This window comes from Teleopsis dalmanni, chromosome 2, assembly GCF_002237135.1.
Source record: "Teleopsis dalmanni isolate 2A chromosome 2, ASM223713v2, whole genome shotgun sequence".
In the NCBI taxonomy this organism is placed as follows: Eukaryota; Metazoa; Arthropoda; class Insecta; order Diptera; family Diopsidae; genus Teleopsis; species Teleopsis dalmanni.
The window spans coordinates 174,003,870-174,024,328 of NC_051847.1; the positions used below are offsets into that span (position 1 = coordinate 174,003,870).

The following is a 20,459-nucleotide window of genomic DNA, read 5'->3' on the forward strand; positions in this document are numbered from 1 at the left end:
TATGGGAATGTTCTTGATGGTCAAAACAGAATGAAAATTTAGCTAGGTTAGATCAGTGTTGTGAGTCACGTTTCAAAACACACACAGATCAATCTATGCAGGAATTATATATTATCTGCAACTGAATGAGGATTTGAAAACATAGTTTAGGGTTGTGTTCCATGTCTTAAAGTACACACAGATCCATCTATGCAGGAATTATGGGTGTGGAACTAGCAGACAAAACTTAAAGTAGAGTGCTGTTTGATTTTTTTGGACCACTTTTAAAGCGATAGCAATTAATTATAACAGATGCAGATTCCAAGTGGATAGAATGCAATCAAATGGCTAGAAAACAAGTAAGGCAGTAATTGAGAAACGCAGGTTTGCATGATTCAGACAGTCGCAAGAGTTAGTTTCTGATAATACGTTTCTATGTAAAGATTTTAAAGAATAATTAAAGTATTGTATTATTAAGCAGTAACAACTCCTGTAGGGTCAAACGGTGAGTACGGTGGATAAACGTAAGAATAATTTAAGATGAGATCTAGTTAATGTTCATTATAAACACTTAATTATAGTATGGAATAAAATTTTACGTGAGTACGAGTATCATAAGGCCAGACATTTCAGTACAGGGATGACGCCACTACATTAATGTTTGGTGGTCAGTTGCATACAAAACTTGGTTCTTTTAAAGTCGAAATGAATGTGTAATCACCATAGTTTATAATATTAGGATGAAGTAATCTTTAAATCCCAATACTTAACTCTCCTATCTACACATTCTTAATGACAAGTTAACACGTAAAAAGCTGTCAAATGAAGAACATTATAATATGAAATATTAATAACGTTAAAATTTAAAATTAACATTTAATAACTTTATATCCCACTTCATTCCATTTTGCAAATTTCATTAGTTAATACTTCATATAATTGTCAAAAAGTGCTGTGTAATAAAATTCTGCACTTTATAATTCCCTACTCTAAATTGAACTCACTTAATTATCATCGAGTAACAGTATTAACAATAAACAGCTTCCAGCATAAAAGTTTTTCAGCCGCAAAGAAGAGGACATAAATTTAATGATTGATTTATCAACCGCCAATTTGGCAAACAAACATGATTTCCTCGAAAAATGCCTCAGAGCGCAATGAGAACAAAATTTCTTAATGTTGACAAACTGTCAGCTAATTATATGCCGTGGTAATTTTAATAACTTCAATGAACAACGAAATAATGAGGCAAAGGTGGATACAGAGCTGGGGACGTGAAAGTGAAGCATCATACCGCAAGACGCCACAACAGCAGCGCCAGTAAAGAAGTTGGAAGCTTTTTTCCATGCCATTATCAACACTTAAGCGTCATAAAAATTTTAATTAAATTCCGCTCAACTCATTACTGTAGGACGCATCTGTAAAAGTTTGAAAAGTGAATCTCCGTATTTATGCCTCATGTGTATATGAAGTCGTGAAGCCTGCGTATTGATGTATGCTCTTGCTTAAATGCCGGGCTAATGCTCTGTCATGGATGTGGTATTTATGTCTACTTAACTCCTCATTTCACACTTCAATTCTGTGAATTTTATGGCAAATGTGCCACAAGTGCTACCCCAATCGCATCCTTACTTTTCAGTTATGGCCTGTCATCAGTCGGAAATTTTGATATCGATGCGGAAGAATTTATCTACAAGCACACACTTCAACAGCTCATAAAGTTCAAAACTTTTGTTTGATAATTTTTAATTGCCCTAAGCGATCTTTCCAATTTTGTTAAAATTATTTCAGTGGAATGCAAAAAATCTATATGCGAATATATAAAGAGAAAATTTTTAACATGGAAATTATGGCAAAAGAAAATTATTTTTATTTTCTATTTTTATATGCAATCTAAAAATAAGACAGCAAAAAAATATTAACCCAGAGGACTTAAAGGTAGATTCAATTATGTTTGAATTTTTTTTTTTTTTGAGGATATATTATTTTACTGGTATGACAATATTCATTACTTTAATACTAAATGATGTTAATAGATCAATGCTATATATCTATTATTAGCATCCAGATCTAAGTTGAAGTCATTAAATTATTACTTAGTACGATTGTGTCAATATCTAATATTGTAAACAGGAAAATTGAAAAAACTTGATATATAGCTGTCTATAGACTAATCAAATTATTATCATTCGATAATGTGAAAAATGGGAGAAACTCGTAGACAACATGTTTCTTCGAAGAAGATACAAACACTAGTGACCAACTGTTTTACAAAAAGATGATGAGGAAGAGTTAAAATAGCACAGCTAAAGTTTTGTAATATAGTTAATCATTGGTGCAACTTAAAAATGTCTTTAAGAAAGTGGTATAACCTTGCGTTAAAATTAGGACCCAAATGTTCCGGAAATTTTGGAAGCCTTGACGGAAACAATTCCTCACTGATAGCATCACCAATAGTTGAAAACAGTATTAACCAGTAAAAACCAGTATCCAGAAGATTTTATAAGATTCGATAATCAGTTTAATCAATTGAAATGAACTTATTAAAGGACATAAGTTGTTAAAAAGAAAGACGCTAATAAAGACCGAATTACTCAAACTAATAACCTTATAAAAGCTTTGGCTGCTTATAAAAAAAAAACAATTTCTCAATAGATATACAATCTTGGTCGCGAAGAGTTATTGGTAATAAGGAAGTATCAGAAAAAACTTGTACAGAAAATGATTGAAGAAATTAGAAATGTCATTAATTCATTATTTTACAAAAGACTGAATAGGAATAGCTAAAAAAATCCATTTAAATTTTTGTGAAATAGTTATACACTCTCTATAAGAATTAAATTATTTATTTATTTATTTATTTTATACAAATTTTTTTATACAAATTTAAAGTTTTAAGTTTCTTAAATATTTAAGTTTTAAACATCTGTTCACAATCAAAAAATGTCAACTGTACGTACCAGAGCATTTTACTGATATCACTGAAATCTGATATTTAACAACAAAACTAGAAAAAAATAATAATATTCAGGACAAAATTAAAGAAAATTACTATTGAGGAAGAAAACAAATGTCTTCGGTTCGAGTTTGAACAGGTAAAAGAGCGATTGGAATGTACTTGTAGAAGTAGCTCATAATAGTATGGATAGTTCAAACACCGTTTCAAATATTGTGTAGAAATAAGTTGACTTTACAATTGATCACTTATACTCTGTTGAAAGAATATATAAATAGAAGAAGTAGAGAAAGAAATATACACTACCCGCACTACTATTAAAAGCTGTTAACGATAAGTTTATACTTCTATTTCATTTATTAACCAACTCTACGAATCTATCTATCTACACATAAATATTTTTTTTTAATTTTTGATTTAAAAAAATAGTTGCGTATATTTAAAATATTTAATATATATATATATATGTAATAATAATATAAGGTTATTAACAGCATTTGCCTGACGATTGAAAAATATTGTTTTTAAAAAGAATTCTATAGATTCTAATTCTATAAGGGAGTTAGATGTTTTAACTTTAATATAATATATTTAAAATATTGTTCTTAAAACTAAAATGTTAGTTTTAAATTACTAACTAATAGATTTTATTTACTAACAAAATAATAACGTGATTTTTCGAAAGTTGACCCCCTTCCAGAAGAACGCTAGAATATCACACTAAGTCACTATAAAGAATCCAAAAGAGCAAGTAATGAGGTTTTCTCTGTTTTTAAAATGAATTCTATAGATTCTAATTCTATAAGGGAGTTAGATGTTTTAACTTTAATATAATATATTTAAAATTTTGTTCTTAAAACTAAAATGTTAGTTTTAAATTACTAACTAATAGATTTTATTTACTAACAAAATACTAACGTTTTTTTTCGAAATCTGACCCCCTTCCAGAAAAACCCTAGAATCACACTAAGTCACTATAAAGAATCCAAAAGAGCAAGTAATGAGGTTTTCTCTGTGGAACGCAATGATAACTGTTTTCGTATGATTATCAATCTTCTATCTATTAGACTATTTTTCTCTTACACTTGTACTAGTTTAAGTTAAAAAGCAGTTAAAAGCAGTTAAAAAAACATAGTGTGTCATCAATTATTTAAATTAACTTAAAAATGATTTGTGTATTTCAAAACATTTAAAAAATATTTTCTCTACCATCAGTTCCAAATTTTGTTGTAAAAATAAACGTCAAGAGTAAAACTTCATTGTAATTGTTTTACAGTAGACTTGACTTGCGTGTAAATAACATTAATTTTCAAAAAGAAAAGAATTAAATAATTAATATTAAATATTTACAGTTAAGTACCTGTCCTAGAAATCTTTCAGACGATTAGTGCTGATTGAGCACCTATTGCGTTTTTCTTTCATTAATTTGTTTTAGGACCGTATAAGATTGTAAAATGCCTTTCCCACGTACTGGTCGTACTAATCATACTGGTCGTACTGATCGTACTGGTCGTAATGGTCGTAATGGATCTAATGAAAATTTGGATGGTTTCTCTCTCTTGAGTTCAGCCGTAAGTTATTTTATTTCAATATTGTTTCAATATGAATATTTTATAATTTTTCATAAAATATTTTAGCGAGCTCAACTAAACCAATACAGAAACTTAGTACAAAGTAATATTACTGATCATTATGGCAGTGACGGCGAATCTATTGATTATGAAAGTGGGGGGGATGATACTCCTGAGCATGACTGGTTTAAGCTTGAAGCAGAGGAAAACGAAAAGTTGCTCGACCGTGCACATTTTATTAAGTTTATAACTAACACGGACACCCCGAAAAAGCGCACTAAGAAGGATGGGGCCAATGATGTGTTCACCGAACGCATGAATAGACGTAACGCATATTTAAGACAAGAATTGCAAGAATGTGAAAGGTATTATGCAGAGACAGGAGGTGCAGTCAGTAGTGAAACTGATTCTACCGTTTCAACTGAATATTATTTGGGATCTTCATGTGATGATGAAAATCAGACTATTTCATCAGCTGAAACAACTTCTAGCGAAAATAACCAGACTGATTCAACAGAGCATTAGATTTGGTTGTTTAGAAAATTGGAGGTTAAAATTCCTTTTTCTGTACATTGGCTTAGTGTTCAATTTTTTACAATAAAAATTTTATGTTAATTTTATGTCTTATTGGCATCTGTTAATAAATATGTATATTTAAAGATGATATGCTCCATGAAATTAGATTGTTTTTATTTATTATAATACCCAAAATTTAAATCTGTATGAACTAAGAATGATTTCGAAAGGTTATTAAGTATGCTTAAAAAAAATATCGAACTAACAGTCATCTTGATTTTTTATTTTCGCTGTTATTAATCAAATTGTTTATCCTTTTAATATACCTTTATTAATATCTAAGAACTTTCTTTAAAATTAATTAAAATTATATTCCCTTATTCAATAAATATATTATTTTAATTTATAACATAACATTATATGTTCATATTAAAGTATTGAAATAAATAGCTTAATATTGTATATATAAAAACTACTATATATAAACACCATAAAAAATCATTATATCTCTTTATATCAATGAATCCTTTTATTATATTAATATTGTAATTTACAATGTATTATATTCAAATGTAGATTAAGTTCTAACACTGAAATAATTGAGTCACACAGATGTCTAAACTATGAAATTTTTTAAGATTAAGTTTTTAAGTTCTTTATTGATATAATAGATATAACGTTACAATTAATATTATGTATTTATATTTACACTGCGTGGCACTCTTACGCATCATAATCACAACTACGGAAACACGAATTTTCCTTTTTATCATTCATGCAGTGTTGCCATGATCGAATCACAGTTCCTCCCCCATCAAATAGTCCTGCAACTTTTTTGGCGGTTGCATTTGCCGATGTGGTTCGATTTTTATGTTTCATCTCTTATCTTTTTCCACTCACCATTCTGCTTGACCATCTCGTAGGATGTCTTCGTTTGATGAATGGCCTGCACTTGCTTGGTTGTCTTGCTCTTCGGTTGTTCTACTGCAGATACTGCTACTGGAGTTATATTGGATTCAAAACTTGTCGGTGTCTCCGAAATTCGCTTATGCAACTGTAATGACGATCTCCTGTTGATTGGAGATGGCATTCAGTTCTTACCCACTAGAGCTTTCTCTTGGATATGTTAACTGGGCTCGAAATTGAGAATTTTTTTCAATTATGATAATGATTGGTTTCCACAAGGGTACAAAATATTTGTATTTAATATTGATCAAAAACAACACAATATATAATTTTTTTAATACCATGTTCTACAGAACATTTTGCGCTGTTTTTAGTCATGACTTTAAGTTACGATAGATCGAGAGTTATATCATTTTTAACAATATTCTCATTTTACTACCATTTTGGTATGTTTTCTTGTTCTTGAATTTAAGAGATATTTTTTATTTATGTGAATATACATAAATATTCATATAAAAATACACACATTCACTCGTAATAGGCGTAGGTTTTTACATTATTCCTTAACAACACTGTTGTGTGATAAGGCACATAAATCCACTTATGAGTAATTTCTCAAAAATTACTAAATTTTTAGCGTATTAAGGGCCATGCAGAGTGTCATGGACTCGTTAAAATTAGCCCTTTTGGGTTATGACGAATGGCATATTATAGAGAGTGTCACACAAATTGTAATCATTTGCTACTAAAAGACACAAATGTTAACATTTATTACTGAACAACACCGTTTTGTCTAAGTGACGAGACACAGACAATCTTGGCTCTCATGACTAAATTTGAACTGACATATTGTTATTTCCTTCACTTTGGCCATAAATCGAAAAAATTTTGTACAAGTTTAGACATCTATAGCATATAATTATTTGTCTTAAATCAAAACTTTCATAATTTCATATGGGTAATCTACGTAATCTTCCAGAAGACGCAATCCAATGCATCATGTTTAGGCTTGGCGAATTTCCAAAGGCCTAGAAGATGTCCTTAGTCATAGTGTTTCCTAAACCGGATAAGAATCCTTCATTTCCACAGAACTGGCGTCCTATCAGTCTGCTCCCAACTATGGGGAAATTGGCAGAACGAGTAATCCTGACTAGGCTTAAAACAGCGGTGAATGCCCTAAATATACTTCCTGACGAGCAATTCGGGTTTAGGGATAATCTCTCCACGGAACTACAACTAGCCAGAACTGCGCAGCTGATACAAACCGCTCTAAGTAAACGGGAGTCCACCGGGATGATTATATTTGACATAGCCAAAGCATTTGACAAGGTCTGGCATGATGGTCTAATAGTCAAATTGGCCCGTTTTGCGATCCCTAGTGGTTTGACTAAAATCATTGGTAGATTCCTGCAAGAAAGGTCCTTCCATACTAAAATTAACAGCACTCTTTCATCCGCCCGATCAATAGTAGCAGGTGTACTTCAAGGGTCGCCTTTGTCTCCCACATTGTTTAATGTATATACGGCAGACATCCCCACCTTAAGTCCCACGTCAATGGCGCTTTACGCAGACGACACGTGCTTGATCTACTCGGATCGGGATGCCATAAATGTAAGCAACACTTTACAGGGAAATATAGACCTTATGGTGGAATACTTCCAAAAATGGAAGATTAAAATTAATAATGACGAAACCAAGGCTATATTTATAACTCGAAAAAGAAGACAGCATCCTCCAAGAGTGAGTGTTTGCGACACGGAGATACAGTGGGAGGATAACATAAAATATCTGGGGGTCACTTTTGACAAACGGTTCAATTGGCTTAAACATTTGAAATACAAACGGAATAGCTGGTCTAAGATTCTGCATTTATTAAAGCCGCTATTTAATAATTATCACTTCAACTTTAAAAACAGAAAGTTACTTTATACGCAAGTAATTAGACCTGCACTACTGTACGGATGTGTTACATATAGCAAAGCCGCCTGAAATACTACCTTAAAGCAATTACAGATAACTCAAAACCTGGCTTTAGGAAAACTGTTTAAGATTCCATGGTATATTAGATCAAAAGACATACATAGAGATCTTAGAATTGACTCAGTGAAAAAATATATCAGAGACAGAACTCTAAAATTATTCACTAAAGTTGATACGCTAATTAACCCCGCCCTAACAATCCTCAAGTCCACTTCTGGACTCTCAGGAAGAAATGCTGATTTAAGGTCCGTCATCAACTAAAAGACAAATAAATGATATGATTTTTTTTGTTAGCCTAGTTAAAGCCTAGTGTGTGGCAGAGATAAGCTCCCCAGCCATTATAGAGTAAAAGTGCGTAATAGCACTAACTCAAGAAAAAGAAGAATCAAGAAGTAAGAGTTGTCAAAACTTGGCAACATTAGTTTGTTTTATTTTTTTATCACAGCAAGTCGAAAACGTAAAATTTTTGTATGAAAAAAACTTGTATTTTTAATTTTTTTAAACGTTAGTTATAAATTTTACTGAACGAAAATTTTGTAAAAATAAATTACAAAATGAGTTTGCATCTATCATTCAAACAAAAAATTCGTAAAGTTATAATAGACGTTCTAAATGCCATACCAGAACCTCTAGATGCAGATGAAATAACCGAGTTTGTTGCGGTTAGGTTTGGGGTAAGTAAAAAGTAAATAACTAGATAACTTTGAAATCTTACAAATATCTGTGATATATAAGGTTGCTGAGGACAATATTGAGGAGCAAGTACAAATTGTTTTGGATGAAGCTGTTGAAGCAGAACTCCTTTGCAACAATGATGGCAAATATGAAATTTCTACATTTTAAAGTATACCTTGGTTAACTCTCTTCAAAAATTTTACATAGCCAACATTGCAAACGTAAATACTATTTGATAATACACTTATATATGTATAAGAAATTTGAGTTAATATTTTTTCTTATAGATTTCCAAAATTTATGTATCGAGTATGGCCAATCACCGTTCAGTTATATAAACGTATTAAATTAAGTTTCCTACTGATCAAATATATTCTTAAGTAACTCTTATAAATGAATTTTTGTATTTATTTAAATAATAGAATCGAAAAAGAAAACTTCGATCCAGCTAATATTTATTTGCCAAAGATGTTTAAAATTATGCCTACATTGATTTTACTTTGCACAGAACCATTCTCTAACAATATCTCTAAACAATATTCTTATATCAAATGTATATACAATAATATAAGTTATTCAAGAATTCAGTCGTAACCAATATTTCGTATTATTGGCGATATGGAAGCTTCAGTCTTACATCTACTTAAAAGCTATGTAAACTGTCATTTAATTAGGTCGAAAATTGAGGACTAGCTTTGCAACAAAAATATAGAAATATTTACTGACATATGCATTGATAAAGAGACCGATATCGCTTAATCTATTAAAAACTTGTCTTTTATTTATAATAGTTTAAAGGATATAATAATCAAGTACTATTATTGGTAATTATACTATAATATCTGAATTAAAGAAACATTTTTTGACATTAAAAAAGCAAGAGTTAAACAAATAAATAGATTCTATGAATACAAATAGCCATAGACAGACATTATTTTTATATACATATATAAAACACGTAAAAAAAGTTTTCATTTATATATAAATAATTATTAAGCGATACTTAATAAAAAGATTAATGAACTTTACCTAGGTCATAAAAGTTGAACTTACTCAAATTAAATATTGTATGAAAGTATTGTAACAATAAACTTTTATAAAAACTAGGAAATGGAAAGCAACCAAATACGCAACCAAATAAATGTAGAGGTTCAACGTTATTACAAGACTGATTTGTAATATGCTACTGACTAAATCTGGACTTCCAAACTTAATTCCTACACCCTACTCTACAACAGAAGGTGGTGGTTGCATTCTGTGACTGGTTACTCTGAGTTATCAGTCACAAAAATGAGTAGTAGAACAGGAGCATATTCTACTCGGGAGGTATACAAATTAGACTTCATACCGACTCCCTGACTGCATGCGGAATGACTTCAATGTCTTAAAAACTGTTCCTTTTATGGTTTTTAGCTTTAATTAAAAGAGTAAATTGTTAACCAAAGACAACAGGAAGAGATAACAACAATTAGTGCAACTCGCCTCATCCAGGTAGCTTTGAGGGCTTCACAATGGTCAATAGATGTCTCTGAGTGGAAGAACTGACAATTATAAAAGTACACATCATATCAATCTAATTTAACCTTCAAATAAATACCTAATCGATTAAGCAAAGTGTTATAGCTAGAATATTATATGAAATAATGAGTTAATACTTGGTTGTTTGATAAAGAACTAATATTATTGTTAATTGAGTGATGGAATTCTAAACTCATTACATTTCCATTACTCAAAATTCACATAAAGCTCACATCAACAAAATTTAAAATTATTACTAATTTCAAAAAATCGTTAACTCTATTCTTAACTCTTACAGCTATTCTTAAATACTTTAAATGTAATTAATTTAAATCAAATTAACTTTTTGACAGAACCTTCCTTTCTACTGATAAAATATACCATTACGAATGTACTAAAGTCATTATAATTATCAATATAAGACAATTATTTAATTATTATACATAAATTATCTTCATTAGTGCATATTTTAATAATAATGAGTATGTAAAAATTAACTAATTACCAACTGATTAGAGTAAAGCACTTAAAAGTTTTCATATAAATAGTACCCATTTTGTTCATTTAAACAATAAAAATATTTTACCATGAATCTATTCGGAGTTTATATTTGCATACAATTTGCGTTATTAGGTAAGAAAATTTAAAAAATATATTTTTACAAGCTAAACTTTAACCTTTTTTAATTAGCATCTGCTTTGATCCCTGAATCGGAGTTCATACAGCATATACTATTCAAACTGTATACCAATAAGAATCCAAAAGATCCACAAATTTTAAGACTATATGATTATTTTTCCATTAGAGAGTCCAACTACAATACAAGACTCCAGACAAAGTAAGTTAATTTCATTCTTCCTTAAAAAATTATATATATTTTTGTGTATCATTAATGATGATGATATATTTTCTTTCAGAATTTTGATACATGGTTATATCCCAAATTTTGATAAGAGAAATACTTATGTAGTACGAGATGCGTATTTATCTTTAGGAGACTATAACTTCATTGAAGTTGATTGGACGTATTTCTCAAACACCACTTATCCTAAAGCAGTTCAATTAGTACCAAAAATAGGAGAGGAAGTTGCAAAATTTGTAGACGACTTAAATGAATTATTCGAACTTAATTTTAATGAATCCGTAATTATTGGACATAGTTTAGGCGCGCATGTGTCAGGATTTGTTGGAAAGTTCGTGAAACGTGGAAAAATAGCTGGTATTGTTGGACTGGATCCTGCAAGCATTGGTTATGATTATGCAGTACCTGGAACTCATTTGGAAAAAACTGATGCCAATTACGTTGAAACCTTACACGTTTCAACCATTAGAGGAACATTGCAGCCTGTTGGCGATGTATCATTTTATGCTAACTATGGTAGAGAACTACCAGGTTGCGATGATGGTATTATAGTTGTCAAAGATTATTGCTCCCATGAAGGCGCACCAAGATTTTATGCAGCAGCAATCGTTGGTAAACTACTTGGACCATATTATAAATGTGAATCATTTAAAAATATTTTAGAACAAAATGGATGCACTGAATTGTCAGTTACTGCAAAAATCGGTGATCCATTAGTCATTAATCATGTTGAAGGTTTATATAATTTAGCAGTAACGGATGGTGATATTTAATCAACTACGTGAATCCGTACACATGTACATTAAAACTTTTATATAAATACATATTTTGTACTGCAATTTTTATTAAAATTATTTGTAACTAAATTATACAAATTGTTACCAACAGTTAATAAAAGGAAACAATCAAGAAGCAATATGTGGTGTTTTAGAATTTCTTACATAAAACAACAATTCTGAGAAAACTTCATCTAATAATTAAATTAAATAAAACTGGACCAAATATTTTCTAAAGAATAAGAATCACCTTATCTAGCTTCCATAACTTGATATATTTGCATTTGATAATATATAAAAAATATGATCGCTATTCAGTAGAAGCATAACCATGTGGCGATCAATATTAGAGTAGTCTTATAACTACTAATTACCAGTGAATGAAAATTAATATTTTATTATCTTAATGCACTGCTCGTGTCAGAAATATATCAAATAGTACCCTAAAAATTCAAGAGACATGTCCGGAATATTATAAAAGTGTACTGCTACTAACATCTCATATAAAATTTTTAGTGTTCTCGTTAGAAGATCTTTCAAAAAGATAGTGTTTTAACTTCGATGTAGAAAACATAACACTAAAAGGATTTTGTTCACATAGTGTTTTTTTTTAGCAAAAATATAAAACAGTACACTAAATTTTAGTACTGTACAGTTTATTTCAATACACTCTTAATACTAAATATTATTAAAGGCCATACTCCCTTAATGATAAGCTTCATCTATGAAATAGCAGTTAAGTTAAATTATTATTGCACTGGACTTTGGTTAAATGCACAATCACAATGAAATTACCTTAACTAATATTTACATTTCAGTTTTCTGGTTATCTCTAGTAATAAAGTCTTGAAATTATGAAATCCTTGGACAAATATTAGAATTCGGTAGAAAGGTTTTTACTTGACGAATATCTTAAGATTTGAATAAATGATTGAAAAGTGGTTTTTATAGTAATTAATGGTATCTTTAATAATAGTAATTAATGGTAACCGTAGAATAACTTACAACAACATCTTTCAAATAGGAGGTATTAAGTTTTAAATAAATGTATGCCTTCAAGAGTATTCCAATTAAGAGCACATTTTATCAAACAATTAAACAGTAATGTCATCTGAACACCCGGCTTATAACTCAATGCCGCTTTACAAGGATTTGAAAGTGGTTAAGAATTTGATTGAATTCATAACTCATATATTTTTATTAAAGGCTTTCATATGAATACCAAACTTTAATCATATATTATTATATTAATGCCTTATTATTATATATCAGATGATACTAAGATCGTACTAAGATGACGATTACTCTTTACTCTGTCCCTAAATGTTACAACATTCTCTTGATTTTCCTGCTCATATTATCTTATTTCAATTATGATTTTCAAAAATTAAATTTTATTTAAGTATATTCATATCTCTATAATATAATATGTATTTGTATTATATTATTTGTAATGAATAAAATAACCCCAAATATGTCTATGAGAATAAGTGCTGGATATTAATTCTATTAATACTGATGTAGACGACAGCTTCTATTTAGACAGACGATACGTATTAGTTTTTTTGTGGTTCTATTTTGGCAGCAGACTGCCATTCCAGTTATACTAATATATTTAGTATTAGATTTGCCATTTTTCAGTATGAATCACGTAGATGTTCTACAAATACATTAATTGGTTGCTTGGACAGCGTTTAAATGATAATTTTTTGTACCAAATTGACTGATTCAGTGATAGTCTACAAGTAACTGCCGAAAGACTATTGCGTCCACAAAATCTAACTTTTTAGTATGACATTTGATCTGGAATTCTGATAGTTCATACTTCTATATAACAAACACAAATACATTTTATTACTACAGCCAAATGGTAATTTATTCTTTTTTTATCTGAAAGTATAGATATAGACAATATGTTGTTTCAGCAATTTGTTACAGCAAACAAGCCATAAAATATATCTTCTTTTAGTTTCGTTGGTCAAGATATTTCGTAAACATGTGAATTTGGATTTGGGTGAGGTGAATTGTCGAGAAAGAGTGTGCGATTCGTTAACAGTAAACTTTTTTTTGTGTGGATAGTCCTTAAACATTCTTGACGCTTTCATTAGAACTACACGTCTAGTAATGGCTGAGCTATTGCCAATTACATGTCAATAAATCACCAAAATCACCTCAAAAACATCCAGCATGATATTCCATGGAAAACACTTGAGTGATGTACTTCACACCTGAGTTGACCAAAATCTCAGGGATTTTATTTAAGTTTACATACACAACCAGAAAATAGTTAACCACATAGATAAAAAACTATATATTTATAGTAGAATCAAGTAAAATTTATAGAGTAATGATTTATAGTCATTTGTGTATGTTAATTTTCTTTTGAATTAAATAAACTTATTTTAATTAATTATTTAATCATTTAATAAATTATTAGCTATGAAGCCTCAACACTATTTGAAACATTAGTGGACTCATATTGTTTGCTCTCGTGTATGCTTTTCAGTAATTTTTGTTGGAAAAAATGCGTCTAAAAAATTGCAATTTTTTAGTGGTTTTTCCAATTTCAAAGTCATAAATTTTGAAAACTATCGCAACTCGCAAAACAATGATGAAACTCATTAATTTAAACGAGATTTGACACATGCACTGATAAAACTTCAATTTATATTCCCGAAACAGTAAAAAAATTTGTTTGGAAAACTTTGAAGCTAAAGCGCAGCAAAATTAAAAATAAAAATAGGAGTGTGGATACTGTGGACATAGTCCGAAGAACTTTAGTATTTGAATACTAAATTATTTTAGTATATGTAGATTTTTTTGTGATTTTAAATAAAAATTCAAATATTTTACTTAAAGCCTTTAATTAAAACTATATGATTATAAAAACCAAGTGATTTTCTATAGAATAAATAACAGAAATGAATTAATGAACAGAAATCAATGAGGCAGATCAATTAAGTTCAGAAAACGATCTATGCAATCAATAGATTTAGATCTTCTCCTACAATAGAGTCACTATTTCCGTGATGTCTAACATTAGTACCAGGCAAAACTAACTAAGTTAACCACGCAAATCTCAACTGATATCAATAAATAACGAATTAACAAAATTATTGATATAATTTTCAGGCCACCGGAAAATACGAGAAATTTAAATTTTGAATAAATTAGCTAGACTAATATCAGAAGCATGCGTAACAAAGAAATCATTGATGCTATTAAGAGGTGCTTAAAATATAATAAAAAAAATAAATAGTATTTCTTATGATTAGCAGAACTTAAGCAAAAACCTACAAAGAAAATCCAATATGGCGAAGCTATTACTTATCAATTATGAAAATCTTTTCAAGCAGTGTTAGGAACAAAATGCCGAAACTGTCGATAAAGCATATAGATTATTGGCTAATAGACATCTATGCCAAAATATTGGATATCTGTAAAGACGGCAGAAGTAATAAAGAAGAAAAGAAAACAACTACATAGATTCTTTGCAGATACCTATGTCCGTCAAAATGAAGGCATCGCACAATGAAAGCCTATAAGCCAAGAAGCTTGGCTTAAAGCCATACAATTCTAAACAAAAAATTTCATATCCGAGTGTATGATAACAAAACAAGCAATTAGACACTTACGCAGTAAAGGAGGCACTAAAAAAGGCCTCCTCACACACAATTCTGAAAAATAGACTTTTCATCTTTTATTCTTATTCTTTCTTCTTATCCTTTATTTTTAAATATTTCTTTTGTTATTGTCAGGTATTAGGTGGGAAGTAAACCATGGATGCGTCGAGTAGCGGGCTTCTTCTTCGGTTTCATTAAAGTGGAGTTTTATATGGTTGGTTCCAAGCTCTACGCATAATCTCATAACCCCTTGAGAATTGTTTCGCTAGACGTATTATTCCACTTCGGACGGATGATTGTAGTGGGTTCCATATGAAAGCTATGTGTCAACATATAGAGAACAGTGACTAAAATCAATTTAGCATGTATGCTCACACTCTCAACCACTTTAATATTTGGTATATAACTTAATTTTATGTGAGAAAACATATCACTGAAATTTTAAATAAAGTGTGTAAGTGCTGAAGAATGAACGTGAACGGATATTATAGCACTGTAGACTCAGACCTCTGGTGAAGCGGGAAAAAAACATCTATTGGATTTTGGTTTTTTGGCAAAATTTGTTTAAAAAAAAGTATTTTTCATACTTTTAAACCAAAGCCACTTGCATTGTATATAAATATTATTCAATTTGTGGTTTTTTTTCACGTTATTGCAATGTAGTATTTGTAAATGTAAACAACCGAAATGGTATTTTAAAAAATTCAATCAGGAGTATATTATTTCTAATTGATTCAAGCCAAGACGTGGATGACTTTTCTAATCCATGAAATCGATAAGAAAGCCTCAACAATTACAGCGAACAAACAAACAAACAATTTGAGAGTAGGCAAACACTTCAGTTGTCACTCAAGCAAACATCTGTGTTGGTAATGAAAAAGGATTAAATTCCCGAAGCACATAAAATCACATTAAAACATTCTTTTTGTTCAAAAAGGGTGTGATTGCATTAAACTATCGCACAAAACAAAAAAAAATACAAGAAAATATAAATCAAATATATTTTTTAGCTCAGACAAGAAATGCAAGAATACAGAAACCATTGTAAAAATAGTGTTTTAAGTATCCTTTGACAAATTTAAAATCAACAAATTCGTTAATATTTGCACCAAAGACACCTCTGAAGGACATTCTCCATGACACCAGGCACATCATTCGTTGCACTTAATTTATGCACATTTGTGTCGCTTTGTACGTTAGTTGTGCCAATTATTTTGAAATATTTTGTTTAGAATTTATGAAAAATTTGAATTTGCCACATCATTTAATTTTGAATTTTTTTATTTTAACAGTTCAAATGATTCTCAATGCACAATAGCAACTCCCAGTAGATTATTAGTGCTCGCTACTATCAAAGGATCTGATTTGATTTGATTTGATACCCACCCAATTTGCCAACTGCTCATTTAAATGTTCGTTTGGGTGTGGAAATTTTTAAATTATTACCCGTGCTCGTTTGCATAATGAAAACATGAGCTTCGATCCTAAATTGAGCTCATTCGCTTTGGTCCTGAGGCCGTTTAAGTACCTCAGCTAACACGCAATGGAAAATAATGTTAATTTGAATCTACTTGCGTCATTGTGCTCTGCAGTGGAAGGATGCGAGTAATTTATGAAATTAGCTGAAGCAACACTTTTTATGCGCGGATGTTAAAAGCAAACTGATATGATAAATACTCTCAGTATCATCGCGAATAGTCCATATCTGTTTACAGATGTATGGTATTTTATATCAATATGACACATTGAATTCAACTAACAAACAATCACATAAACGCATTAAAGGCACTGGTACTGTTTATATTAAATTATCACCCTTGCTTTTATGCTCTGCACTCTGACGGTTCTACACGAAGAGATTGAATTGTCAAGGGATTCTTCCTATGCTGCGAAAAAGGTGCTGCATTTTAAATCAAATTATTGGGCTGGTTACCTAATTTGCCTTTTAGTTTTTAAATGCTTTTGGAATGTCATGATAAACATTAAATACACTAGAAAAAATTTTTATAAAATTTTGTTGTAATAAATAAAGTCATTCTATCCGAGTTACTTTGAGTTTTAACTACAGCTACCACCATAATCCCATCAAAATTTTAGGTTTCAATAACAGTCACCACTATATTCGGCTCCTTTATCTACACCAAAATAAAGGGGCCAACCATAACAGCCGAAGCTGTGTTCCCGAACCCCATGATACAAGATTTATACCTTTAGTCGGGTGGCGCAAAAGAAACTCATACATTACCATGTATACTCCAAATAGTATCGTATGAGGTCTATTGGATTTTACTATCCTCTTACGAACTTGACCTTGGAAATATTCTTACCCCTTTGCCGTGTGGCTAAATTAAAGTCACAATTAATTTAGTGTATTAGAATTAGAATTATGTGAGATTCTTGGTTGCCGTTAAAGCCGAACATTACGACCATTGTTAATCTTTTGAATCTTAAGAGTTAGTCAAAATCTTGCCATATACATATTATGCATGCCCACTATATCCGCAAAATTAACCAAATTCCTACCTACAAATTAAATTTCAACATAAAACTGTGTTGATTTTTTTATTATAATTAATATATATATTAAATCAGACAATCTAACACCCCAAGTCTAATATCTCAGCGTTCATAATTATGTAAGCAAGTACGCTATGCTTACATATTCTAGATATTGATTATTCACTTCTTAAGACAACAAACTAAGACACATTCTAGATCGTACGGGTTAGTGTTTACCAATCTGCGACGTATACCCCATAATTAACAAAAATTTGTACATGTTAGTTTCATCAAAATAGATATATATAATGTGTAACATACATATAAGAACTTGTTAAAATTCGATATTAGATATTAATTAATTTATACTATCTAATACTAACTAACAGTGCATACTAACTGATAAGCAAAAAATATGTGCATAATCATTATCTATGCCATAGAATAAAAAAAATCATAACTAGTACTTGTTTCAGTTTGCTAATATGCTAGGGGAGGCGAGAAAGTTACAAATATTCTTATGCGGGCCATGAAAAAGTTTGGGATACGCTATAAAAAACCATTGGAATCCTATATTCAGTTGGTACTAATATAGCAAAATTAGAGTCATTACTATATATTTCAGAGTTTTTTTGTCTGGAGTATTTTTAAACATTCCTATTTAGATAAAGTTACTTGAATATATATTTAAATCCTGAACTAATCTTTTTAATGGAAATTTTTACTTAAGTTACGCAAATAACATCAACTAAGTCAACTTTTGCTAGTCTCTCATATTCCATACAATTTTAAATTATTGGAACTCAACTAATCCTCAACTAACTCAAAAAAATATTAATAATAATTTAATATTCATATATATTCTGTTGTAATAACTTTTAAAAAAAATTTTATTCAAATTTTATTTATATTTTTTCAGTGTATTCATTGTTTTATAGCATTAAAGAAGTTTCCTCTAACTCACACACAACACTTATTGCCTGGATTGAAATTTTTAAATAGTAAAAAACTACATTATAATGTGATGACCTCTGGCAAGAATCGGCACAAATATATAAGCGAGCCTCAAAAATCTGAGGGTTGAGCAGTAGCTTTGTTTTTTTTCTATCGAGAAGGGAATAAAAACAAAAAACAAGGATATTTCATTAGGTATAAGAGCAGCTAACAATGCAGAGACATCGAGTAAATTATTGTTGTCGGTGATTAGCGCCGTAGGGGAGGTGGTTACACAATTTCGAACATATTTATTCCAAATTACAATGTTTACCGAACGTCAACTTGATTTTTTCTAATTGATGTCAATATGTAGATTCTAAAATGATTTTTTGTTATTCTATTAAGTGTTTGTAAACAGCAAATATAATTATAAGTATTTAAATATGTGAAAGGGTATTTGGACTGCGGATTGGTTTATGGTCTTGTACAAATATTTGAACATGGACATTATATACATATGTTCACATTTTAAAAATCTTGCATTCAAAAGAAAATACCATATATCATTGATAAATAGATTATTTTTTAAATCTTGAATTATTAAATCTAATTTAAGTAATAAATACATTTAATATAGAATTTAATATTAGGGATTTGAGTGTCAGATAAAAATTTAAAATTAATCTAATAATAAACATTAATAATAAACATTAATTTGTTATCTGAGAAAATTTTAACTGCATTAATTAATAACGTTTCAATGTGCATTAGGACGGATACTGACATAGCCATGCTTTCAGAAAATATTTCGCTATCTCTAGAATAAGTCTTACAAGTTAATCTGGATAAACTTCCGATTTGTTTCGGAGCAATAAATCCTCGATAGAAGTAGGGATCTGTTTTTAATAATCCCTTACAATAACTTGTCAAAGATCATTTTCATCATATCCATAAATAATGATTAACTTATTTATGTTTACGAATCTAAGAACCAATGCAAATCAAAACCCACGCTTGCTAGATAAATTCAAATTCTCAAAATTTCTTTGATCTCAGAAGTTAACAAATGATCGACTGATTACTTTTTAAATGTATTCTTTTAATTTTAATAGTAAATTGTATATTGATTTTCGAAGCATTTTTTATCGTATGATGTGCTTATGAGATCTTCTCTCCTAAGATTATGTACTTATATGTTTTGTGGTTTATTTTTAATTAAATAAATAAAATGATCATTTTTTTAATACCGATTTCACAAAAAATGTTAAAAAAGTTGGAGATTTTCACAGCATATATGGCTTTAAAAATGTAGTAGAGCTCATAAAGTATTTATATTCTTGATCAGCTGGACGAGTTAAGTTCGTTTAACCCTGTTCACATCTGTCCCGTTTATCTGTTTCAGTTCATTCTAATCTGTCATTTTTTAAGCTATTCAAATAAAACTTTGCAAGTATAGTTTTTGTAAATTAATCTTATTTATTTGTCCGATTAGACTATGATATTTTATAGTTATCATCTAAACTAAACAATGGGATGTGTGTTTTCTCCGTTTTTAAAGATATTCGAATAAAGTTTAGTGTGAAATATATTTATATTCATATTAGATTTGGATATAGATGCCATAAAAATTTTACTCTAACTTCCGAAATAAACACAGGGTTT

At 29.7% G+C, this 20,459-nt stretch overlaps 3 protein-coding genes across 3 annotated transcripts in view; 2 read left to right on the forward strand and 1 right to left on the reverse strand.

Moving 5' to 3' along the window:
* Window positions 1–1,331, reverse strand: part of LOC119676199 (phosphatidylinositide phosphatase SAC2-like) — a 21,031-nt gene extending 19,700 nt beyond the window's left edge. Inside the window, exon 1 of the mRNA XM_038087434.1 lies at window positions 1,274–1,331. Coding sequence (XP_037943362.1) covers window positions 1,274–1,331 — 58 coding nt within the window. The remainder of the gene's footprint in view (window positions 1–1,273) is intronic.
* Window positions 1,332–4,139: 2,808 nt separating this feature from the next.
* LOC119678866 lies at window positions 4,140–5,164 on the forward strand. The gene is made up of 3 exons (XM_038090943.1): window positions 4,140–4,225; window positions 4,288–4,506; window positions 4,573–5,164. The coding sequence occupies exons 2-3, from the start codon at window positions 4,390–4,392 to the stop codon at window positions 5,029–5,031; spliced, it is 576 nt and encodes a 191-aa protein (XP_037946871.1). The 5' UTR covers window positions 4,140–4,225; window positions 4,288–4,389; the 3' UTR covers window positions 5,032–5,164.
* Window positions 5,165–10,688: 5,524 nt separating this feature from the next.
* LOC119676200 (pancreatic triacylglycerol lipase-like) lies at window positions 10,689–11,783 on the forward strand. The gene is made up of 3 exons (XM_038087435.1): window positions 10,689–10,734; window positions 10,792–10,939; window positions 11,019–11,783. The coding sequence occupies exons 1-3, from the start codon at window positions 10,689–10,691 to the stop codon at window positions 11,734–11,736; spliced, it is 912 nt and encodes a 303-aa protein (XP_037943363.1). The 3' UTR covers window positions 11,737–11,783.
* Window positions 11,784–20,459: the final 8,676 nt, after the last annotated feature.